At 35.8% G+C, this 27,675-nt stretch overlaps 1 protein-coding gene across 2 annotated transcripts in view; it reads left to right on the forward strand.

Annotated features, from left to right (window-relative positions):
* Positions 1–27,675, forward strand: part of LOC122403846 (tribbles homolog 2) — a 40,276-nt gene that overhangs the window by 10,180 nt on the left and 2,421 nt on the right. For both annotated transcript variants that reach the window (XM_043407608.1, XM_043407609.1), the window contains exon 3: positions 12,953–13,254. In XM_043407608.1, coding sequence (XP_043263543.1) covers positions 12,953–13,254 — 302 coding nt within the window. The remainder of the gene's footprint in view (positions 1–12,952; positions 13,255–27,675) is intronic.

Here is a 27,675-nt window from a genome sequence, read left to right on the forward strand (position 1 = left end):
GCAAAGATTTCATGTGTACGAATGTTTGGCAGACCGCGCGACCCCTGTATACGACAGTCTACTTGCGCGCGCATACGCATATTCGGGCCGCGCGTTGCCCCGCCCGTAGCAGTACTGCGATGTTACCGCCAGGTGGCGAAGCTTCTCGAGCGCTTTCTCGCGAGAGAATTGCATTATCGCGGATATGTATGTCAGGACGATCGTCTGGTCATAAATTGCTTTTACACAAGTTCGGGCGAAGCCGAGACGGGGCATGCTAGTATACAATAAAATTCTTATGAAATGATTTCATGATATGAAAAAAAGTTATTTAATAATAGAAAAAAATTGAATTTTAAGTGGATATTATAAATTGACTATAGCAATATCTTGAAATGATATACAATAAAATTCTTCATGCAAATTCATATTTTTATTAATAAAATTGATGAAATTGTAGCTTTGTAGAGGGTTGTCTCATAATAATTCGTACCTTACTTTAAGTATTTCTTATATTCTTGCATATTAACTAAATTCTGTAGTTTTTTGAAAATTAAAATTTCCCATAAATGCATAAACATCCGCAGTCTAATTATTACATTTGACCAAAACGCTTTCAAACTTAAAAGTTTAAGGTCGATCGGAACAATCTTGTCACCGAATCGAATATTGCTTGTGCAATGCAGAAATAAGAACCTTTTTTTTGAGAACCACTGCTCTCTACTGCACATTGCAGCGGCGTAACCAATCGTGAAGTCGTCGCTTCCGCTATATAAAACCTTCTCCGAGGTTGTGACATAACTCGTTGCTATAATTCAATGTAATTTATTTCAGGTTTTCGTGCATTTTATTATGCGACCAATCTTCCGGGTAACATTTTCTACTTCCAGCAAAAGCAACAAAAACGCGCTCCAGAAATTTCAATCAAATTACTTATCGCGTTAGAAAGTCTTGCAATTGTTCACATTCCACGGGAATAATGGATTCTTAATATTAACAAAAGTATACAGGGTGTTCGATTAATCCTGGGAAAAATTTTAATGGGGGATTCTTGAGGGCAAAATAAGACGAAAATCAAGAATACTAATTTGTTGATTTAGGCTTCGTTAAAAAGTTATTAACGTTTAATTCTGTTAAACTGCGCTGTTCGCAGATTGACGTTCTACAGACGGAACTTTAAATGTTAATAACTTTTAAACAAAGCCTCAATCAACAAATTGGTATTCTTGAGTTTTGTCTTATTTTTGCCTCTAGAATCACCCACTAAAATTTTATTTGCCGAAAAATTGGACTATAGCTACATATAAAGTGATAAAGACGTAATTCATTTTTTTCTCGAAAGTCCTTAGGAATTCGTGGGTATGTCTGTTGACCAAAAATGATTGTAATTGACCCCTGCAACTAAACATAATTTTTTTAGAACCATTTGAAATTTTCTTTTTTCGTCGATAAGTTTAGGCATCTACTCGAATTTTTTTCTCGAAAATGCGTAGGATTTCGAAGGTGTGTTTATTGACCAAAAATGATTGTAATTGACACCTACAACTAAAAATAATTTTTCCAAAATGATTTGTAACTTTTCAATTTCGCCAAAAAGTTTAGGCATTTACTCGAATTTTTTTCTCAAAAGTGCGTAGGATTTCGAGGGTATGTCTATTCACCAAAAGTGATTGTAATTGGCCCTCGTAACTGAAAATAATTTTTCCAAAATGATTTGTAACTTTTCAATTTCGCCGGAAAATTTAGCATCTACCTCCTGTCGATTTTTCTTAAAAATTCGTCTTTGATTTTTAGTAATTTTGTTTGATGCCCTACAGAAAAGTTGTCTAATACTTTTTTGTAGGTACCCATGAGCACTACTTCAGAAAAAAGTTTCATTCAAATATATTCACTATTATAGAAGTTATGATTCTTTGAAAATTTGACCATTTTTATGGGGGTTTTTCTCATTTTTCGGGGTCAAGTAACAACTTTTTCAATATTGTTCGAATTTCTACATATTCTTCACCAAAATACACGTTGTTTGCCGTTTTAAACATTAAAATCGTCCAATCCGTTCAAAAGTTATGATATATTTAGTGTAACATTTCTGGCTTGAAATTATCTTTTGGGTAAGGAATTTTTTTCTCGGAAATGGTTAGGATTTCGAGAATATGTCTATTCACCAAAAATGATTGCAAGTGATCTCTGTAACCAAAAATAATTTTTCCAGAATAATTAGAATTTTTTTAATTTCGCCGAAAAATTTCAGCATCGAATTGAATTTTTTTCTCGAAAGTGAGTAGGATTTCGAGGTAATGTCTGTTCACCGAAAATGATAGTAATTGACCCCTGCAACTAAAAATAATTTTTCCAGAACGATTTGAAATTTTGTAATGTAATTTGTTAATCATCTTTTAACAAAGCCTTAATCAAGATATTTATATTCTTGATTTTTGTCTTATTTTGACCTCCAGAATCTCTCATTGAAATTGTTCCGCTAACCCTTAGCGGTTGATGCGACTTTAAACAAATAGATGGAAGAAAAAAAAATTTTATAATAATCGAACACGTCACAGAACGCTGCAATGGAAAAAGCAATGCATATGGATACTCCTCGCCGACACTCTAGCTCGTGGCAAATTATAATAGTAACTGTAATCGTCCAAGGGTTAGATAACAGCCGTTAGAAACGATCGTGATCACGCGAGAGTGCAAATAAAGTAAACAGTGAGAACGAAAAATTCTATGACGAGAGCCACACGTCGTTTTAATCGCAGCAACTGGAACGGTGCACGCGTTGCGCAGCTGCATACAATTTCCAACAGAACAGACAGTTATACAATGAAAACGCCAGGTCGTAACGATTAACTGGTGTTTCGATCGATCGAAGCCTGCTACTCGTTGCGAGATACCGTCGACGTAACTAATTGAGTTTGCGATCATGTTTTTCACCGAAGGAAAATTCAATCGCAATTGCATCGATCCACGGATCGATTCAACTCTCGACACCAAGGGTGTGATCAAAATGACCCTGACGCTCTAAGGCGCCGTAATAAATTATACTAATCCCTACGCGGAGCTTTGTACACTTCGAACGAATTGGCAGAAACAAAAAGTTGAATTTAATGCCCACTTTTGTGCTATTAGTGTTGATTACTTTCGTAACAAATTGATCTATCATTAAGTTAAGTATAATCGCGAGTTTACTTAGAGCAGGTACTTTATTGCTAGATTACGATTAAACTAACACCACTTTATCAGTCGAGCATTAAAATCAACGATCTACGTATTTGAATTTCGCAAATAAAATATCGACTAATTAGTATTTTTACAAAATTAGGAAATTTCTACATTCGAGATAATTGGTAGGCTTGAAATGGTGAAAGAAAGATAGTGGAATAGAATTTTTGAATTTTTAATAATTATTAAATATTTATTTTGGTTATTAAACAATAAATCTTTCAATGGTGAAAAACGATACTAGAATAGAATTTTTGAATTTTTTAAAATTATTAAATATTTATTTTGGTTATTAAACAATAAATCTTTCAATGGTGAAAAACGATACTAGAATAGAATTGTTGAATTTTTTAAAATTATTAAATATTTATTTTGGTTATTAAACAATAAATCTTTCAATGGTGAAAGAAAGATACTCGAATAGAATTTTTGAATTTTTTAAAATTTTTAAATATTTATTTTTGTTGTATTTATTTTGGTTATTAAACAATAAATCTTTCGATGGTGAAAGAAAGATACTGGAATAGAATTTTTGAATTTTTTAAAATTATTAAATATTTATTTTGGTTATTAAACAATAAATCTTTCCATGGCCTTAAAGTCGCTATTATGTTTTGTATCGAAGTAGTAAAAACTTTCTTGGCTAAAAAAATAAGTTACAAAGTGTCACAGTTTGTAATTTAAATTCAAATTTCAATTCGAGCTACCAGAGAGAGTTAGTCAATTTTGAGTTTGTTATTGCTTCTGTGCAATTTGGGACAATGTCAAACCCCTACTTTTGGCTTGCAAAGAGAATCGTTCAAGGGGAATCCCCCAGCTGTCTCGCCGGAAATTTTAATATTTGGGGGGAGAATCTAGGGGTTGGACAAAAAGGGGGTTAAATAAAAATATGCAAAGACCGATGAACCGACTCGCAATTTTCTAAATTCAATTATTTTAATTTCCTCAGGACTTGTAATTACATGAAGTCACAATTTATTATTAAATAATATAAATTTTATTATTAAATAATAAATTGAATTATAGAAAATTTAGTTTATTAATTACAATTATTTTTCAATAATACAATATTTAGAATATAACGAAGCTAAATTTTGTATTAAATTTTATAATTTTTAGTTAAAATTCCAATTTTTAGATTACATATTTGATTATTAAAAGCTCATGTTGAAGCTCCTGTATTTTGTTCAATAATCTTAGCTTCAATTATATTAAAATTAGGAACTTATGGATTATTACGTTTTATTTTAATTTTTTATAATAATATAATATTAATTAAAATTTATGTAATAATTATTAGTTTAATTGGAGGTATTATCTTAAGAATTTTATGTTTACGACAAATTGATATAAAAATTTTAATTGCATATTCTTCAGTAGTTCATATAAGAATTTTAATTTCTAGATTAATAACATTAAAACATTTAAGTTTATGTAGATGTATGTATGTATATATAGCTTTAATGAATTCCCCTTAGGGTTACATGAAAAGTTTATATAGATGTTATTTGATAATAATTGCTCAATGGTTTACGTTCATCAAGATTATTTTATACAGTAAATATATGTTTTCCATTTCGTGTGCATGCAACGCGGATGTACGCGTAGCATGTGCATTTCATAAATAATGTATGAGCCCGAGCAAGCCATAGACGTCGTAACTTTTCCTAATGCTTGGTCGCGATAACGTTATCTCCTTTTCCGGAAATAAACGCGGACGTATCCGCGCCTCGATTGCGCGGAAATCTGGCGTGGAGCTGCGCCGTTAATGATTTAACGTCGCGATTCGACAGACCAAAAGGCGCCACGTAACCCCACACGACACACAAAACCTTGCGCGCATGCGCGGGCGTGTGTGTCCCCCCTCCACCCTACGCTCGTTCACACCGCGGCAGCTGCTGTGCGCCGCGTTTCCATTAACATTTTACAATCGTGACGTTATACAATGCGATGCTTACATCACCGGCTCGCGAACAAATACAAGGCTGCACCTTGCCTCACCTCGCCTTTACTTCGTCATATCGTCGCTACCCGTTATTCATAATCGCTTCTAAAGCCAGGGCCGTTTAATTTAATTGACGATTACATCGACTTGGGCCTTGCGTGACACGCTTTCGCAACCGCGTCCAGCTTCCGACCAGACTCTCAAACGTTGACGCTCGAAACGTTTCGACAAATTAGAACTTAGAAACCGTAGAGCTAGAAATTTCTGAAACATCACCGTTCATCGATAAAGATTCTTACAGAGTTTTAAGAGAGATTTTATCTCTATATCGTGCTATATTTTTTGTTTCTAACACAGAGTTTGCTTTCTTTTTCTCCCGCCAGATGGCGTGGCCGTGTTTTTTCTGTATTCTGTATTCTCCGTTGCAAATAAACGTTGTATGTATAGAAAATCTCAATTCATTTTAGAAGAGAGACTATAATACTCAATGAGGATTAATTTATTATACAAATTGATATCAACACGGTAGCTGTTATACCTGTTATTTTACATCTCCAACGAAAGTGAGGTTATTTACAAGTATATTCTTCCATAGTAAACAGTTTTACAACGCGTTATGAATATTAAAGTGCCGGTCACCGGTGACCGCCGTGTTCTATAATCTTTTTTACCAAAAATATTTTGATGGAGTTTGCATTAAAATGATGGAGAACAGAATCACAATATTTGTACTCTACTTATACGAAGAAAAATATTGAAAATTTAGAACAATTTGGTGTTTCTTTTATAGCAATTGCTCGAATATCGTTCCAGTTCCAGATCGAGTTGTGTCGAGTGTCTGAACTTTACGCGTCTAATCTGAAACCATGATGTAATCGAAAACTGTGCAAAGGGGTCCGTAAAGAAACGTTCCATTCCGACGGGATGAGTTCGTTGAAAACCGTGTCGTAATCGTTTTCGTTGAGATATGTTTGGGGAGCAAAGCAAAGAATGTTTGCTTCTTTTTTTCGGTTCATTTTTTATTCAAAGGTTTCGCGCGTCGGCCTCGACCGTATAAAGAGAATTTTTGGTCCGTAATTTTTGGTCCTCGCGTTTACGGTTTTTGCCCGAGGTCTTAGAATCTTCAGCCGGTACGTAACGAAAACCATAAATCGCTCGCTGTCCGTCCCGACAGAAGAGGGCAACGTCGGTTGGCGCAATCGAAAGGCAAATTTGAAAGACCTTGTGAAAAAGTCTGTTGCGTTAGTGTCTTCTGGCGAAAGAGCGCGGGGCAATTAAAACTTTGACTTTTCCGCGGAAACTAATGAAAAAGTCCCTTCAAACTGATGAAAAATGTTTACAAAAACTGGAGATTAATTTTTGTCCTGAATCCCCCAATGCTTTAAAATTAAAATTCAAAACTAACAAATTTTTTTATTACTGTTAAATAAAGATGCGTGGTGAAAAGTTTTTACTGATCTACGAACTGGTTTATTATAAATTGTTTTAACATTTGTACTACTGCACACATACATACACTAGATGGCGTTGTCTCGCTCATGATCTTGTTCTCATGAAACGTGTTGAATGTAAATGTACCTTAATACTCAACAATTACATTACTGGTGGACAAAAATCTTAGTTCTCTATTAATAATTGCAATTTAATTGAATAAAACAGTCCGGAATTGGACAAATTTTAAATTCATCCGTTCGATTTTGACACCCTATATATCACCAAGGTCGGAAAATATTTTCCACGCTGATGATTAAAATTTGCCCCTCGTTTGCTTCCGGTCAGCACTCACACCCTAATATCCTGTTATGGGGGATGCAGATGTGTCATATATCCGGGTAGTTGCAGTTTTTCTCGATTTTGTAAAATAGTAACATAATACAAATTAACTGAAATTTTAGGGGGCTATAATAAATGAAAATTATTCCAGAGATTTTTTTTAGAAATTTTTTTTAGAGAGGTTTAAAAAATAGATGAGTTAGAGATTAAAATTGATCAATGTGTGTGTGTATATTTTTAAATAAATTTTAAAGAATCATTTAGGAGCAGAGAGTTCTTTCTTCTTGGAAGCTTAAATTAATGCAATTTTTTTGATTTAAAATTAAATTCAGCATAATTTCTGTCTGAAAAAGATATAAAATTTGCGTTGTTAAGTAACACTTCCGGGTAACGAATGATCGTTTATCGCAATAAGACGAAGTATTCCGAGCGGATATAATAAATAATAATAAATGAAAAGTAGGTACGACGATGGCTACGTTGGTAGGACGACTGACTAGTAATCCGGAGGTCGTGGGTTCGAATCCCCGTACCTCCCACCTGTCGTTTTTTCTCGATTTCTGCAATACGAATTCAAATACTATTCCGGATACTTGATTATTCCGACCGGTACTTGAAAATTTGAGTGATCAAAATAATAAATGAAAATTATTCTGATATAATAAATAATAATAAATGAAAATTATTCCGATATAATAAATAATAATAAATGAAACTTATTCTGATATAATAAGTAATAATAAATGAAAATTAATCGGATATAATAAATAATAGTAAATGAAAATTATTCTTATCTAATAAATAATAATAAATGAAAATTATTCCAGAGATTTTTTTAGAAATTTTTTTTAGAGCCATGTAGGTTTAAAGAATAGATGATTTAGAGATTAAAATTGATCAATGTGTGTGTGTGTGTATAATTAAATAAATTTTAAACAATCATTTGGAAGTAAAGACTTCTTTCTTCCTTGAGGCTTAAATTAATGCAATTTTTTTTTTATTTAAAATTAAATTCAGCATAATTTCTGTCTGAAAAAAGAAAGTTTGCGTAGATAAGTAACACTTCCGGGTAGCCAACGATCGTTTATTTGAATTCCTGTCTGTTGCGTTCCATAAATGTCGCTAACTTGGACGTAGCCGGTAATTGTGCAGAAAACGTTTGTCCGCCACCGATGTTGGAGCATTTCAAAAGTAATGATCGATCAGCGCCGTGGCTCGATTTCGTAAAGAACGCACCGTGCCCTTATTAAACTAATGGGACTCGAGTTTCGAAACCGTGTCAGGTTTCGACACGCGAGATGAACGGCCGGACGAACGAAGTTTCAAAAGTAGCCAAGATTTCGTGTGCCCCGTTATCGACCCGTTTTGTAAAGCCGAGTTGCGTACACTGGCTCAAAAAAGACCTGCCCACGCAACCACAAATATGTACTGGATCTGCTTTCGACTTCCGGTTGGCACAATGCAATTCTACGCTGAACGGATTGGCGAAGGCTCCAGGCGCATTTCCGGTACCACGGAGACTAGTTTCCGCGAGAAACTTTCCGCCAAGATATAAATTATATTTTAAGTAGAGATGGAAGCATTCTATACGTGTATAATTATTATAAAAAAAAACAAAATTTCTAACCATTATGAGATAGTAACAACTGTTCGATGAACAGAAATTTGATAAACTATGTTGAGATTACGAAATCGACGCTATTGACTTTAAATTAATCTGTAAAATGTACTCGAATCTTTCGATTATCGAAAAAGTACAGACTCGCTTATCTTTCTGAGAGATTTCTTTCGACGATTATAATTGTTCTCAGACATACAACTTAAAGCATAGAACTTAAATAGAAAATTGAAGGTAACTGTAAGAAAATGATAGACAAATTTTAGGAAGAAAGTAAGTTCAGATTTAGGTTTTTTTAGACGACTATATTAGTTGAAATTGGAATCGTTTCCACTATCTGACCATTTGCAATTCCATTATCAACTCGGTTTCTGGAAACCTGACATCAATCGAGTGGAATTTTTGAAACACCTAATTATATCTACAATTTTCACGAGATAGAATCTCGCGTCGTTTGGGATAATCGATTAATTATCCGCGAGTCTCGAGCAGCAGAGATAAACGAGTTTCGACTTTGTTCGGTGGTATTTAATCGATCAACTTCGAGTTTGGTACCTAATTAGAGTAATTAAGCCTGTCGTTGGGGGAAAAAAACCATTCCCCGAGTACTCCACAGCCGGATGTAATCGAGCAAAGCCTTGAACCGTCGATCGTGATCGAGCTGGAAGATTCATGACCTTGCAATTACTCCTTTTCTTCCAGAATTGTGTTCCAAGGTCCGACGATTCTTTTCGCGACCTTGTGCAAAAGCAATTTATGACCAGACGATCGTCCTGACATACATATCCGCGATAATGCAATTCTCTCGCGAGAAAGCGCTCGAGAAGCTTCGCCACCTGGCGGTAACATCGCAGTACTGCTACGGGCGAGGTATCGCGCGGGCCGAATACGCGCATGCGCGCGCAAGTAGACTGTCGTGTACAGGGGTCACGTGGTCTGCCAAACAGTCGTACACATGAAATCTTTGCATATAAATTCCATGTTAATAACGCGCTTCTGAGACATGCTACATAGCCTATGCCCGTCCTAGAGTATGCAGGAATAACGTGTCAAAATTTGAGGAAGATCGGTTCAATAGGTTTTGAGTTTTGCGCGAACATAAAAATCGGCTCTCTCTTTATACGATAGCATAGATTTACTGTCGATCTAACGATGATTCGCAGAAACGATAACACGGTCTTTCCTCTCGATACAAAAGTTCCTTTGATCGATGATCGTTGTTTTTTAATCGTACATCTCGAGATAAATGCATACTCGATTATTGGTGATATATTTTGCAACACTTAAGCTCTGTTACCGACAGAATTTATCGAAAGGATTAAAGAAACAAACTTTTTTTTTCAAATTCATCGTCAAAAAATGTATCGAACGATGCAAGAAGAGTTATTTGCAATATTACCATGTGACTATTATAGAATTTTGTATTTCAGTGTTTAATATGTGTTGTGTTCGCGACGAATCAAAATGGAGGCGATACACTGTTCTTATCTTGGTCACCATTTTAATGTTTCCGTTTCTAAAATGAAAACACGCAAGTTTACGTGCACTGTTTCATAAGGTTTTCTCGCGTTACTAATATGTGGCGACAGTTCCCATACTCGCCGCCAGAGGGCTCGCTCTCTCGCAAGCGCTTGGCACAGACCATCCAATATCTCGACCTGCTAGCATCGTTTTAGCGATGAGTTGTTTATTTTCACAACTTCTGTTCTTCTTCTCTCGCTTACCATTCTTAAAAATACATATTTATAGAATAGGTGAACTTTCTGCAGTAAATCATGGCGTTCTCGTTGAAATTTCCACCGTGTTTGTTAGTGTCTGCTCGCCTCGGATATCCGTGTTATAACCGGTCAATGCTAACGTACATTTATCTAGCACAATGGCAGATATTATGCGCGTTATTGAGAACGTTGCGAGCGACGCTACTACATGAATCGTGTTCCTTAAAGGGATCAGCATAAGAACTAGTTTCACGAGTACGCTGCACCGCAATGGTAACCATTGCGATTCTAAGACCAGGCAGAAGAAATTTGCATAGGGTGCAGCTAGTACAATTTGTGGAGCAGAGTCCCCCATCGAAGGGGTCTTGAGTTATGTTGGACTTAGTTGAGTAATCTCGGAAGGTTTACGACGCTTGAAAATAGAATTGAGGAGAGAGAGAATTATGTTTCCTTCTGGCCATACTAGTAATGGACTCGTCACTGAAACCTGACGGATTCGTCCAAAGAAGTTTATACATGTATCTCAAGATTTAGTGGATCGATTGGCTTCAAATTTGGAGGAAATCTTCAACAAGCGTGGTTTTATTGCTTGAAGTAGAGATTTAAACAAATTTTAGATTTTTACTATTTTTTGACTTCTCTTTAATTCGTGGCATAAGTATTTCCGTTAGAAATTATTCTTCCCACAGTTTTTTCAAATTAACAGAATAGCTGGTGTTTTAAAGGAACTTTGATTTTCTCCGAAAAATTACACTACATATTCGAATTTTTTTCTCGAAAGTGCGTAGGATTTCGAAGGTGTGTCTGTTCACCAAAAATGATTGTAATTAACTCCCGCAACTGAAAATAATTTTTCCAGAATGATTCGTAATTTTTGAATTTCGCCAAAAAATTACTCTACATGTTCGAATTTTTTTCTCGATAATGCGTAGGATTTCGAAGGTGAGTCTATTCGCCAAAAATGATTGTAAATGACACCTGCAATTGAAAATAATTTTTCCAGAACAATTTGAAATTTTTTAATTTCTCCGAAAAATTTCAGCATCGAATTGAATTTTTTTTCTCGAAAGTGAGTAGGATTTCGAAGGTGTGTCTGTTCACCAAAAATGATGGTAATTCACCCCCGCAATTGAAAATAATTTTTCCAGAATGATTCGTAACTTTTGAATTTCGCCAAAAAATTACGCTACCTATTCGAATTTTTTTCTCGAAAATGCGTAGGATTTCGAAGGTGTGTCTATTCACCAAAAATGATTGCAATTGACCCCCGCAATTGAAAATAATTTTTCCAGAATGATTTGTAGCTTTCCAATTTCGCCGAAAAATTTAAGCACGATTTTTCTTAATAATTCGTTTTTGATTTTTAGTAATTTTATTTGATACCCTACAGAAAAGTTGTTTAATACTTTTTTGTAGATATCCATGAGCACTATTTCAAAAAAAAATTTCATTGAAATATATTCACTATTGTAGGAGTTATGGCAGTTTGAAAATTGGACCATTTTTATGGGGTTTTTCTCATTTTGCAGAGTCAAGGAACAACTTTTTAAATATTGTTCGAATTTCTACATATTCTCTACTAGAATACGCGTTATTTGCATTTTGAAACATTAAAATTCTTCAATCCGTTCAGGAGTTATGATGTTTTATGTATAAGCATGACTATGATTGTTTGTTGATCAACAAAAACAGCGTAATCGACAGATATTATGCGTTGCAAAAATTCGTAAATATAGCTAAACATATAACAAATATATCTACAAAACCTGGAATTAATCGCTCTTTAATAGCCCGTAAAAAAAAATCACAAATAAACAGGTATTTTTCGTGCCTAAAAGGCAGAATGGCCTGTTTTTCAAGAATTTTTTTTGAAAAATCCAATGTACAGATTCATTTAAAATTTGAAGTATCATTTATTCACGTTATACTGTAAAGAAAAATATTTTTCATAAATTTCAATTGTTAATAACAATGGTGCAATGGTGGCTTGAAAAAATGGCATCCTGTAAATTCGCCGTGCAGCGTACAATGCAAAAAAATGATCTGAAACAAAAAAAAATCAAAATAGAATAGTTAGTTTATGCAAAAACACTCGGAATGACATTTTTGTTTTGTTAAAATTTTCAAAATTGCAAAAATGGCGGAGGTTTGAAAAAAATAACCGGATTTTTTATTATGAACAATTGTTAATAACAAGGTTTTAAGTAAAAAATAAAAAAATCGGAGCTCGTCGTGCTGAGGCCAATTATTTATAGAATATATATGCCAAGTTTCATGAAGATCGAGTTATTAGTTTTTGAGCTACCATTGCACAGAGTGCGAAATTTTGCGTTTCGAGAAAAACGCGTTTAAAGTCTCCGCCCAATACAACCGTTCACTTTATTTTGAAAATATGGTACAAGGAAATCTCTGATCACTTTCCAACTTTTTTATCGTATTCCTGAGGAAATTTCCTACCAATTCAAGCAAAAAAAAAATTTCATTTTACATGAGGTTCCCCCCTTAAGCCAGTTATACAGGGTGTCCCGTGAATAGTGTAAGAATGGAGTAATAAATAGCTGAGACGATTCTGAGCAACAATTTCCTTTGCAAAAATGTCGTGTGGGGCATCGTTTTTGAATTATCAACGAAAAAAGACTGGCCAATCGCATTGCACGTGCGGCGTATTGACGCAACGGTTTTCTTTTTAAATTTCAGGCGTTGACCGTGGGCGACAAAGGTTGCGAAGCACTACTACAAGCGCACCTTCGATTAGAAGGCACCGGAGCGGCAAGCGGCGTGGCAGGCGTGGTGGAAGCACCTGGAGGTCGCCGATATCTCCTCCTAGAGGGCCACCACGGCGACCTGCACGCCTACGTAAGGGCGCGCAGGAGATTGCGGGAACCAGAGGCGAGGCGGCTCTTCCGGCAGGCGGCCAGGGCCGTGGCTACGTGCCACGAGTACGGGGTCGTCCTCAGAGACCTCAAGCTCAGGAAATTCGTCTTCGCCGACGAAGCAAGGTAAGAAGAGAGTAAATCATCACGCTCGAAGAAACTGCCTAAATCTGCCGTAAGTTCTGTTACAAATATTGGGCTACTGTAAACAAATAACATTAGTATCAACTATCGTATCCACCATTCAAATACTATACCATGTGAAAAAATTCCATTACGAAATTAACACTCATATCGAAACATTCTTTCAAACTATATGAGAAACATAAATATACTGACAAAGAGTATATTTGAATTTTTTTTATTATATATTTATTTCACACGGTATTTAAAAAACGATGGTTCGTACTTTATGTACGCCGGTATTCCTAATTTTCTTATAACGTTGCAAGAAACACCAGAATCCTTCAAAAGTATTCTGGTTTCAATTCTAATGAATTTTTGGTTTCAAGGTCAACGAGTTTATGCATCTTCTATTGGGATTTATATTAAACAGGAAAGGGTTGTGGATCCACAATTTTAACATCATACGGATAAAAGTTTTTGGGCATTTCCAGGTGTTTGGACAATTCTTAAAAATTTCTTGAAAAGGATATTGTTGGAGAATTTTGAATTTCCAGCTTATAGCACTTCTCTCCTGTATCAACAGTTTGGCTGAGAAATCTTGTAATTTCTCAGCGGTTGAAAACAGTTATGGTTGTATCGGTTCAGGCTTAGAACAGAACTTACGGCAGGGCTAGGTAAAAATATTCAGAAATAGGAAAATCATTTTATTAGACAAGCAATGGACTTATCTTAACAATTGTATGATGTTGGAAGTCTTCATAGAAATTTAAATTAAATTTATTTAATGAATACTTTCATTAAAAATAAATTTAATGAATTTATGATAAAATACTTGGACTTTAGTGTACATAATGTTGCTGTTACCTCTAATAATCGCCATATCCATTAAAGCATATTTTATTTAAAAAAAATCTATTTACAATTTCAATTAAACATCGGCGATAAAAAATGAATATATTTGCATGATTCGTTCGTAAAGTTGTCACAAAGCAGAATGCTTTATCGCGGAAATATGGTGATTTTTAAGAAAATCGATTACGTGTATTTGCATTTTCTGATAAGTTACGCAACAGGGTATCAATTTAAGGGACGCGACCATAGTCTATCGTGTACAAAGTAGTATACGTGACAAAGTAGCTGCTAATTTGACGTGGCTGTTAATGATGCGATACGCCCACGTATCGTTTGTGGCATTCTTCGAGCGAGCGAGAGAACTCTGTAACTCGTGTTACAGAGCCATGGAGAACCAGTTCGTATTCGTTTCATTTCCATATTCGCTTCTAATTCTTTTACACCATCGAGTACGAGAGCGATCTTGGAAAAGAAGTGCTTCCACACCTACATAAATTAACTTCCCCTTCACTCAACAGAGCACAATGTAACCCTCCTACGTTCGATGAATTCCGTTCTATTTTCTGTTTTTATTTTAATCCGATCATGTATCGCAATTATCAGTTCGAATGTTTGTTGTTACCATTACATATCAAATGGAATAGTAATTCTTAATTTATGGGTTCCAAGAGGGCTGCAGATTGATTTCTAAAAATCTGAAAAATTTTTAATATTTATTTGAGAACCACTGACATAGAAGCTTTGCTTACGTTCCTATTGTGTTCATCAAGTTAATTGATCTAATCTAAAACAGCAGTAATTTTTCTGATCGCAATCCAAAGTTCCGTTGATTCTCAAAACACATTTCGTATCTCTTTATATTAGAATATGCGTTTCAAGGTCACAAAGTGTAGGGAAACTATTCCGTGTATTTTTGTTCGAATACGCATTTTGTTATTCCACAAGGATGCGTGTAATCTATAAATGTCGATGAATTCTTCCCAAAAAATTTTTGTCTCGATTCGTTTTAATCGGAATATTGAACTTTGTACTCTAGACTCTGCTCACCAACTATGGCATACAGAGTCGTAACCTAAAGAAATGCCACTGCAATAATACATACATTGTATTCTGGTTCTAATCTCATTGTGAGCATTTTCATTTAAGTCGAAATGATACATTGTTGTTTTGAGGTTAGAAAATAGAATAACGATTCAACGAAGCAGTCAAAATGACCTAGTCATAATTTCTAATAAAATTTGTACAAAATTCACTGCAATTTTCTATAAGAAAATGAATAAACACTCATTTCTATTGCATTATACATTTCTTTATGTATCTAGGGTTTTAATTTCTTTGGTGTAAATAAATTCACTAGAATTGTCGGTAGTTCTAGTGTTAAATCCATCACTAGTGTCATTGCTTGCATGGTCTACCATGCTTTACAGTGAAAACTCAAGACACTATTAATCGAACTTTTCAACAAAGCAGTCAAAATGACCCAGTCATAATTTCTAATAAAATTTGTAAAAAATTCACTGCAATTTTCTATAAGAAAATGAATAAACACTCATTTCTATTGCATTATACATTTCTTTACGTATCTAGGGATTTAATTTCTTTGGTGTAAATAAATTCACTAGAATTGTCGGTAGTTCTAGTGTTAAATCCATCACTAGTGTCATTGCTTGCATGGTCTACCATGCTTTACAGTGAAAACTCAAGACACTGTTAATCGAACTTTTCAACAAAGCAGTCAAAATGACCCAGTCATAATTTCTAATAAAATTTGTAAAAAATTCACTGCAATTTTCTATAAGAAAATGAATAAACACTCATTTCTATTGCATTATACATTTCTTTACGTATCTAGGGATTTAATTTCTTTGGTGTAAATAAATTCACTAGAATTGTCGGTAGTTCTAGTGTTAAATCCATCACTAGTGTCATTGCTTGCATGGTCTACCATGCTTTACAGTGAAAACTCAAGACACTGTTAATCGAACTTTTCAACAAAGCAGTCAAAATGACCCAGTCATAATTTCTAATAAAATTTGTACAAAATTCACTGCAATTTTCTATAAGAAAATGAATAAACACTCATTTCTATTGCATTATACATTTCTTGATGTATCTAGGGATTTAATTTCTTTGGTGTAAATAAATTCACTAGAATTGTCGGTAGTTCTAGTGTTAAATCCATCACTAGTGTCATTGCTTGCATGGTCTACCATGCTTTACAGTGAAAACTCAAGACACTATTAATCGAACTTTTCAACAAAGCAGTCAAAATGACCCAGTCATAATTTCTAATAAAATTTGTAAAAAATTCACTGCAATTTTCTATAAGAAAATGAGTAAACACTCATTTCTATTGCATTATACATTTCTTTATGTAACTAGGGATTTAATTTCTTTGGTGTAAATAAATACACTAGAATTGTCGGTAGTTCTAGTGTTAAATCCATCACTAGTGTCATTGCTTGCATGGTCTACCATGCTTTACAGTGAAAACTCAAGACACTGTTAATCGAACTTTTCAACAAAGCAGTCAAAATGACCCAGTCATAATTTCTAATAAAATTTGTACAAAATTCACTGCAATTTTCTATAAGAAAATGAATAAACACTCATTTCTATTGCATTATACATTTCTTGATGTATCTAGGGATTTAATTTCTTTGGTGTAAATAAATTCACTAGAATTGTCGGTAGTTCTAGTGTTAAATCCATCACTAGTGTCATTGCTTGCATGGTCTACCATGCTTTACCATGAAAACTCAAGAAACTAATCAAACTTTTTTTATACAATTTCTCGAAATATTTTCCATATTTCATTTAGATATTCATTCGCAATAGCTTCGTGTAACTCTTGGCGCGTATTTCTTATAATTTACGTTAACTTCCGGTTTGGTTATTTGTACATCAGCGCCTCCACGTACTCTTCCATATACAGAGTGTACTGTCAAGTAATCCTACAGAAAATATTCATATCTTCTTATTCCTTTCATCGGAGACTATAATTTGAAAAACAAAATTGTTACGATCATTGTAACAGTTCTTTTACTTTTTTCAAATTAACAAAATTAGTCGAACATGAAGAATAAATATTATCGAGAAAATCCCCAGCGTACATTACACGACGATTGAAGCTGCTAATACAGTTAGTCACAGACCATCCTGTTTCGCATTACTAATCGTGCAAAGTGTTGTAACAAAGTCATCATTGCTATCTCGAAATGAGAACGGGAACGGTCGTATAAAGTAGAATAAAGGCTGACTCACAGTATCCGTCGAGCAACCGACTCTCAAGATTTTCTAGAAACGGATTGCAAGAAGAAACGGTGACAATGTGCATACCATCAAGCAATACCTATCTATACCAATAAAACGAGAAAATATCTAGAACATCTCAAATGAAATTTACAACACGCTTATAGGGTAACTCAAGCTAAAAATTTAATTCTCCATAACAGTTACAGAAAATAAAGGTTCTGTTGAATTGATTCGATCAAAACTAACATAACAGTTATTTTCCGGAACTTTTTCGCTTCCTTTATCAGGCAATGTTCGAAACGAGTACATTATTGCTACCTCAAACTTCTACCTACGCGAATCTAACCTAAAATTTCCTAGCGTTCGATCGCGCGTCTTGGAACTCGTGACCCTCGCCGGAAGATGTCGCGTCTTGACCAGGGGGATAGCGTTATTGAAAATGAATTCGTGGAACGAACGGATCGCGCCACGTAAAAGTATTCGCTTAGGCGTGTTCCGCGTCCGAACGTGACTTATTCGCGCGATACACGACGCACCTACGTTGTGGCCCGTGGCGGGAACGAGAGCTCCTCTCGAGAGGTGTGTTGTTCGGGGCTCGAGGGCAACCGCGAGCAACCAAGAAAGTAAAACGTGCAAAAGATCGGCGGCGTGCTTGCGTGCTGTGTCGTGTGTAGCGGCGACGGTGACGCGATAAAAGCCGGGGAACGTACACACGGTAGACCCGAGAAATTCGCGAGCGTGTGTGCGCGCGCATGTGTCGGGACGGTGTTGGCCAATCGCGCCTTGCCGCTCGCATTCCTGCCGCTCGGTGAACTGCTCCCGCGCGTAGAATAACGAGAAGCGAGAAGGAAAGATCACCGTGATATAGGGGAGGAGGCAGAGGGGAGACAGGGAATGTTGCAAGCCAGAAAAGCATATTGGTTCATCGGCTGGGGAGATTTTGAAATGCTGGTATAATTAGGAAACGCGTGGTTCGTTCCACCTCCCAGAAGTCCAGACGTCTCTCCCTGCTATTGCGTTAGACCGTGCAGCGTATTTTTATTGACCCCGTGGCTGGCTGCTGAAGTGCAGAATATTTTCAATAATATGCCATTATTAAAGAAAAGAACCGACTGTCGAATATGGTTTATTTGGGAAAAACGCTCACGGCAGAGTGAACCAGTCGTCCCCGGAAACGATTCGTGTCAATCGTTCGTTACAAATATGATTACAACGGTCGCCGCGCGCAACGCGATACGTAACTATCCTTCTGTCTTGCGGCAATCGCGCTTATGCAAATATCCTTGCGGGCACTTGCACGGATTTGCATCAGCTTTTTTTATTGTATAACGAAAAATTCTATATATATCGATTTTGATCGAAATTGCCGTCTTGCTTAATTTTGTCGAATAGCAAATTGCAGTTTCCTTGTTCCATTTGGCCCGCGTTTATTATTGCCGTTGCAGTCGCAATCCACACACGGGACCAAATATGTAATCCATCGAGTGTGACACTAGAATAGTTTAGCGAACACTAAAGCGTTATAACTCTTGAACTATTGAGTTTAAGGCACAAGTTCCTTGATACTGTTTTTTGAGGTTAGAAAACTACATCGCTGCAAAGCTGATGAGAATGAAGTTTTTATTTGATGTATTGTTAGCGTACAAAAGCCCATTGAAAAGTGAACGTCATAGATGTGCATGTCTCCTTGTAAACCCGGTATATAACGTTTCGTCAGTGGCTGTAGCCATCTACTTGGACGATGACGCGAGCAGATACGTGGCAATATCTTTATAAGCTGAGATCTTTGTCTCTTGACAAAGCTTTCGGCGTGCTTCTGCACCGACAACGAGTCTAATTCTGGCACAGGATACGATAGAATTCATTGACACCAAGGTTATTGACACTCGAGGTCCTCTGTCCCTCGACCCTGGACCAATCGATGAGTCGATAACACTAGGCCAGAATTCATTTCCATTAAAGTCCTCTGCCGCTTTTGTTATACCTCTTTCCGTTCTTACCGGCGTATCGATCGATTGATCGAATCAACGATTTCCCGGATGTGCCTTTTTACGGAGTTCAAGTATCTCCGGTAAACTACCTGATAACACAAAGGGTATACATCGTCCACAGGAGGAATAATTTCATTCGGCCGGAAGTCCTTTAAGTTCCGAATTTAAATCTATTTAAATCTATTAGACGTTGATGCAATGAAATTGTGTTTCGCAAGAATGAGGCGAGCAACAAGCTATCAGGAAATGAGCTAACTCCACAGAGACTATTCTACGATTGTCGAGAATGATTCAAACTTTTTCAAGATGTCGTTGCTCAGGGCCGTATACGTGATGTTGGGCACCCGTGTGTGCAAAAACAATATTTCCACTATTATTAATATTTTATTTTATTAATATTTTATTTTATTAATTGTTATTTAATTTGATGTGTAGTTTTTGGTAAATTTTTATACTGTAGAAAATGTGCTGAGAAAGTGAAGAGTAGAATAAAATTTGTATTGTTCGTGATTTATTGTTGAAAGGAAGGAAAAGGGTCGTTTCTCAATCACGTTCTGGAATATACGAGTCCCTCGAGGAAATCACCGCGCTAGAATTTTACCGTCGAGGTTCTTGAACCCACTAGATGTCGTAGGAGTCGTTTGCTTGCGAGTGAAAGTTTGCGAAGAAAGCTGCGCAGGCGGCTATCCTCGGCTCGTCTCGTGCATCCGAGGCGGAGAGCGCGGGGCGTCGAGGCAAAACCGGGTTCCTTCTCGGAAACGATAACTCGAGGCCGTTGACACTCGCTCGGATTTTCAAGATCGTGTGGCAGCCGGGGCTCTCTCTTCCTTTTCTCTTCTCCACGGATCGGTGAATCAACGATACCGACGGAGCAAGTCTCCATGGAAAATGCAATCGTAGATTTGTTTGTCACCAACCCGTTGCAATCCAAAACCATTTTTATATTTCATTTTAGGTTGCTTTAACACTAGATTGCCCAAGGAAGTAATTTTGACTGCTTTTTAATTTCAATTAGAAAAACAATTATGTATATAATGACACAATTTCTTAGAATTTTGTGACTTTTTGTACAACATATAAATGCGTTTATTAATAATTGTAGTTACCTCTCCCCTCCTTCATTTCCGGTATATATATATATGTGTTACACCTATATCGCCCAAAAAAGCAGTCATTTTGACTGCTTGGGAAATTTTAAATAATCAAATGACTCTTATTATTGAATCGAGTAAATTTCTTATATGACCAGTTCGACTCTGTATTGAAATAACAGTTTTCATTTTTTTTCGATTACCAACACATGATAACATACAAGTACATGATAAATTGTCGATTTGGGCTTACCTAACCCAGACCTAACCCAGATCTAATCCAGATCTAATCCAGACCTAACCCAGACCTAACCCAGACCCTAGATCTGGGTTAGGTCTGGGTTAGGTCTGGATTAGATCTGAGTTAGATCTGAGTTAGGTCTGGGTTAGGTCTGGATTAGATCTGAGTTAGCTCTGGGTTAGGTCTGAATTAGATCTGAATTAGATCTGGGTTAGGTCTGGGTTAGGTCTGGATTAGATCTGAATTAGATCTGGGTTAGGTCTGGGTTAGGTCTGGATTAGATCTGAGTTAGCTCTGGGTTAGGTCTGGATTAGATCTGAGTTAGCTCTGGGTTAGGTCTGGATTAGATTTGAATTAGATCTGGGTTAGGTCTAGATTAGATCTGAGTTAGGTCTGGGTTAGGTCTGGGTTAGGTCTGGATTAGATCTGAGTTAGCTCTGGGTTAGGTCTGGATTAGATCTAAATTAGATCTGGGTTAGGTCTGGGTTAGGTCTGGTTTAGGTCTGGGTTAGGTCTGGATTAGATCTGAGTTAGCTCTGGGTTAGGTCTGGATTAGATCTGAGTTAGCTCTGGGTTAGGTCTGGATTAGATCTGAGTTAGGTCTGGATTAGATCTGAATTAGATCTGGGTTAGGTCTGGATTAGTTAATAATCCAAATTATCTTAACCCTTTGCACTCCTATGTCGAGTGTGATTCGACATCAATTTTGATCTCAGGAGCACCTTCGTCAAGTCTCACTCGACATTCTTTCAAGTCCAAACCAAACAGATATCATACACTTGGAAATTACAAAATACAACAACAGTGTAAATAAAACACTTATTTTAACAGGTAAATTTCAAATAAAACACTTAAAAGCATTGTTCGTCAAGTCCCATTCGACATTTTTTCGAGTCCAAACCAAATCATACACTTGGAAATTACAAAATACAACAACAGTGTAAATGAGACCTAACCCAGACCTAACCCAGACCTAACCCAGACCTAACCCAGATCTAATCCAGATCTAATCCAGACCTAACCCAGATCTAATCCAGATCTAATCCAGACCTAACCCAGACCTAACTCAGATCTAATCCAGACCTAACCCAGACCTAACTCAGATCTAATCCAGACCTAACCCAGATCTAATCCAGACCTAATCCAGACCTAACCCAGATCTAATCCAGACCTAACCCAGACCTAACTCAGATCTAATCCAGACCTAACCCAGACCTAACCCAGACCTAACCCAGATCTAATCCAGATCTAACCCAGATCTAATCCAGACCTAACTCAGACCTAACTCAGATCTAATCCAGACCTAACTCAGATCTAATCCAGACCTAACTCAGATCTAATCCAGACCTAACCCAGACCTAACTCAGATCTAATTCAGATCTAATCCAGACCTAACCCAGATCTAATCCAGATCTAATCCAGACCTAACTCAGACCTAACTCAGATTTAATCCAGACCTAACCCAGACCTATTGATAAATTACAGTTTCTCAATAAGCTAAAGTAGTACTTGTTATTCGAATCTTTATGCAGTGATACTTGTTCTAACAAGTTGTTTATTTTATTTCTGCGCCCTAAATTCATAATATTATAACATAATATTAAAAATTAATTTTAAACAAATTTCTTTACAGATTAGTTATTCTTTCACGATGCAGTCATTTTGACTGCTTTTGGGCAATATAGGTATATACTAAGTTTCAGTCTTTCTAGTGTTAAATAACAGTCTCATTTTCACGTGTTTTGAAAAAAAAAATTACACGAACTGATTTTCTACTTTCATTTGTTTACATCAACCAAGACAATTATCAAAATGCAAGTTTTGAAGATTTTTGTAACTATGCAATTAGCTATTATAAATTCAAAGAATATTTACACCGCAAAATTTTCATAAGCCCCCCCCAGTGCTGTATAAAAATTGCACTTTCAAATAGTATTTTGATTATTCGTTTTATTTGATAGAAATATTCGTTGGTAAATTTCATCGTCTGAGAAGTAATCTGCGTGTAATTTGTTTCTGCGTTTTCGTTTCGTGATATTAAATTTCCTTCTCTCGACACGTGTGCACTTCCCGAACGATTACGCCATTACATATCGACCAAGTGTCTCGAGCGATATGAGAACGAACATCGCGGAGAGCTTACAATTACCCAAGACCCGAGTATATTACGTACGCGCATTCTCGACAGTCTGTATTAAATATATTCTAAGAACGTTAACGCTGGCAATAATTCGATTTCGAAGTTTCTTCATCTTCGCGACTTAATACGACTTAATATACTATTTAATGGACGAAACGAAATAAAAATTAATTACACATGTTAATTACAAATTAATATTGTTTATTATAAAATTAATATTGTTTAGTCGACTTGAATCGTACATATTTTTTCTCGCTGTAATTTTGATAACAATTAATATTGTTTATCACTGCCATCGATATCATTTACATCTTGCAAAGAATTTTTATGCACGCCTCGTTCATTACATATTTTTATAACAAACTAAAAATTAAACTACAAATAGTGAGCTCTGTTGACAATAAACCTTGAACAAGTATTTCGATAATTTAATAATTTAAATGCGTTGAGTAATTGCATATCTCTCCACGATGACTCGTGAAGCGCTACTGAATATAACTGTCACGTGACACGTAAGTAAATAACCAATATGGCGGCTACGACTGTTATAAATTCTGTCGTTCTTATTTCCTGCTGGAAGGAAACAGTTGACGTAATTTTGAGATATGGATCGCGTCTGTTTGGAGAATAGAAATTATTAAAAGCAAATAAGATCTCGAGGAGCATTGTGTATCGATCGGATATCGTAACCGATGTGAGAAAGAACATCGTGCATATCTCTCCACAATGACTCGTGAAGCGCTACTGAATATAACTGTCACGTGACACGTAAGTAAATAACCAATATGGCGGCTACGACTGTTATAAATTCTGTCGTTCTTATTTCCTGCTGGAAGGAGACAGTTGACGTAATTTTGAGATATGGATCGCGTCTGTTTGGAGAATACGAATTATTAAAAGCAAATAAGATCTCGAGGAGCATTGTGTATCGATCGGATATCGTAACCGGTGTGAGAAAGAACATCGTGCATATCTCTCCACAATGACTCGTGAAGCGCTACTGAATATAACTGTCACGTGACACGTAAGTAAATAACCAATATGGCGGCTACGACTGTTATAAATTCTGTCGTTCTTATTTCCTGCTGGAAGGAAACAGTTGACGTAATTTTGAGATATGGATCGCGTCTGTTTGGAGAATAGAAATTATTAAAAGCAAATAAGATCTCGAGGAGCATTGTGTATCGATCGGATATCGTAACCGGTGTGAGAAAGAACATCGTGCATATCTCTCCACAATGACTCGTGAAGCGCTACTGAATATAACTGTCACGTGACACGTAAGTAAATAACCAATATGGCGGCTACGACTGTTATAAATTCTGTCGTTCTTATTTCCTGCTGGAAGGAGACAGTTGACGTAATTTTGAGATATGGATCGCGTCTGTTTGGAGAATAGAAATTATTAAAAGCAAATAAGATCTCGAGGAGCATTGTGTATCGATCGGATATCGTAACCGGTGTGAGAAAGAACATCGTGCATATCTCTCCACAATGACTCGTGAAGCGCTACTGAATATAACTGTCACGTGACACGTAAGTAAATAACCAATATGGCGGCTACGACTGTTATAAATTCTGTCGTTCTTATTTCCTGCTGGAAGGAGACAGTTGACGTAATTTTGAGATATGGATCGCGTCTGTTTGGAGAATACGAATTATTAAAAGCAAATAAGATCTCGAGGAGCATTGTGTATCGATCGGATATCGTAACCGATGTGAGAAAGAACATCGTGCATATCTCTCCACAATGACTCGTGAAGCGCTACTGAATATAACTGTCACGTGACACGTAAGTAAATAACCAATATGGCGGCTACGACTGTTATAAATTCTGTCGTTCTTATTTCCTGCTGGAAGGAAACAGTTGACGTAATTTTGAGATATGGATCGCGTCTGTTTGGAGAATAGAAATTATTAAAAGCAAATAAGATCTCGAGGAGCATTGTGTATCGATCGGATATCGTAACCGGTGTGAGAAAGAACATCGTGCATATCTCTCCACAATGACTCGTGAAGCGCTACTGAATATAACTGTCACGTGACACGTAAGTAAATAACCAATATGGCGGCTACGACTGTTATAAATTCTGTCGTTCTTATTTCCTGCTGGAAGGAGACAGTTGACGTAATTTTGAGATATGGATCGCGTCTGTTTGGAGAATACGAATTATTAAAAGCAAATAAGATCTCGAGGAGCATTGTGTATCGATCGGATATCGTAACCGGTGTGAGAAAGAAAATCGTGGATAACTCGAAGTTACCCAAGAGCGGAGAATATTACGTACACGTGCTCTGCGACTTCCGCGTTGCAGGTTGATCAACTGCCGGCCGGCACTCTCCTTTCTTTCACCAATCCTTTCGTTATGCCCTGTTCCACGGTATCCGACGATGCCTCGTCGACGGTTTAGACACAGCGATGACTCAATCGCGATGTCCTCTTACCAAGTTGAAATACCTCGCCTTCGGGCGTGCACGCAAAAGGTTGCACAGTACCAGCGTCTTCCTTTTTCTTTCGGTGTTTCGTACTCGATTATAAATTATTTTACTGACGAAGACGATCATCGAAGAAAGTCTCATGAAATCGATTTCTCCTTGCCTTCTTAACCTCTTCGCGTACGATTTAATCGGAAGCCATTTTTCAAATGTTTTAATCTGATAACTTGAACTAACCTAAATAACCTAACCTTAATAACCTGAACTTTTGAACTATTTAATTTTGTTTAAATTTGTTATTAACACTAGATTTACGGGCATTGATCGCACGTATATTGATTGATACCTTTCATGTTGACGATTACCTTACAATACGATTTTTCTTTTAATTAGAATATGTATTCATGCCAGTGCATCAATAAAATTCAACATAAATTGTTAAAAAATAATATTTACGCGTTCTGCAATTTTAAATATGGAATCAGACATCCGTCAAATTGACGGCTTCCGTGAATCTAGTGTTAAACAGATTGCTATTAAACATTGTTTTTAAACAGATTTATTTTACGAATACTTCGCAAATGTAAAAGTGGGTTGATTTTAATATCCTACGAGACTTTTACGATGAGTGTTACTTATATCGATTTTTTCTATCGAAAATCACCATTTTCAATGTGTGAATTAACGATGATCAAAGAAAGTTTCATGAAATCAATTTCTCCTTGCCTTCTTAACCTCTTGGCGTACGATTTAATTGGAAGCCATTTTTCAAATGTTTTAACCTGATAACTTGAACTAACCTAACCTAAACTTTTAAACTATTTAATTTTGTTTAAATTTGTTATTAAACATTGTTTTTAAACAGATTTGTTTTACGAATACTTCGCAAATGTGAAAATGGGTTCATTTTAATATACTACGAGACTTCACAATGAGTGTTACTGAAGATCGCCATTTTTAATGTGTGAATTGCTCGTAATAAAATAATTTTTCTGAATAAATTTCTGAAATCAAGGTTATTCGAAGGTCACAGTGTATTCTAGGTTCTTCAATTTGTTTTTTCATCAGCAATGACTGTACAAGATGAAAAATACGTGGTATCGTTTCAACAAAATCAAGATGGCGACCGTCACGCGTCGCGTTTTAAAAAAATCAAGATGGCGACCGTTACGTGTCACGTTCCGTAGAACTGCTTGATAATCGATATAGGAACTGATAGAATAACGATTCTGTAGAGCCGTAACCATAACCAAACATAAACTAGAACCCTCCTCTCTATTCAGAACTGTTGCAATTCTCAAATCGTGTTTTAATCAGCACTTTTATATAACAGTTCGAAATTGCTATTTTCAAAACCTTTTACGCTCCCTGATTAGAACTAATTGTCCGTTATTTTTGAGAATATCTAACCTAGTCGATATATAATCACTTAGGGGGGGAGTCTAATGTGAATTATAGAAAATTGAACCTTTTTTCTTAATTTTTTTTAAGGAAATGTTACATCTATGTTACTATCATGTGAATTATAGAAAATTCAACCATTTTTCTTAATTTTTTTTAAGGAAATGTTACATCTATGTTACTATCATGTGAATTATAGAAAATTGAACCTTTTTTTTTAATTTTTTTTAAGGAAATGTTACATCTATGTTACTATCATGTGAATTATAGAAAATTCAACCATTTTTCTTAATTTTTTTTAAGGAAATGTTACATCTATGTTACTATCATGTGAATTATAGAAAATTGAACCATTTTTCTTAATTTTTTTTAAGGAAAGGTTACATCTGTTTACTTAGCTATACTTTGGGAATACAAAATAACTTTTTTATTAACTTTTAATGTTATTATCACGTCCACAGTAAATATTTGTTTAAATAAATGAAGAAAAACAAAAAGATTTTTATTCGGTAATATTCACGGTTATCGCCCGTCCAAAAATAATTAATTTGTGTTGCAAATTAACAGAATGGTGAAAGCTTGAAGCAAAAATTGCAAAATTTTGTCGTTTCTTTCGCAACTTTTTAATAAAAAAAATATGATAAACTCGTTATAAATATTTGATTTTGGAATGGATGAGAGCTATTACTATGCGGGGCAAGGTGTAAAAATTTCAGAGCAATCGAACGTATAGTTTTTGAGATTTTGTCTACACCAGTTAAGGTAGTCCCAGCTCCACATAGAATTGCTTCCAGAATGTTGGCACCTAGATGGTCCAAACGCTAAAATTTCGACTTGTAAAAACAGCACATGTCTCTAGAGACTGTAGTAAACTTTTCGAAACAGTAATGTTTGTACATGGAAATCACCCAAAGCAATAACTTCAGTAATTGCTGCTGGGGGCTATGCAAAATATGTTTTACGATCCACAATACTTGACATTCATCTCTCAAAATTTAACAATACATTCTTAAC

The sequence above is a fragment of the Colletes gigas genome, unplaced genomic scaffold (assembly GCF_013123115.1).
Source record: "Colletes gigas isolate AHSC1104 unplaced genomic scaffold, ASM1312311v1 Colletes_gigas_Sc00078, whole genome shotgun sequence".
NCBI classification, from domain to species: Eukaryota; Metazoa; Arthropoda; class Insecta; order Hymenoptera; family Colletidae; genus Colletes; species Colletes gigas.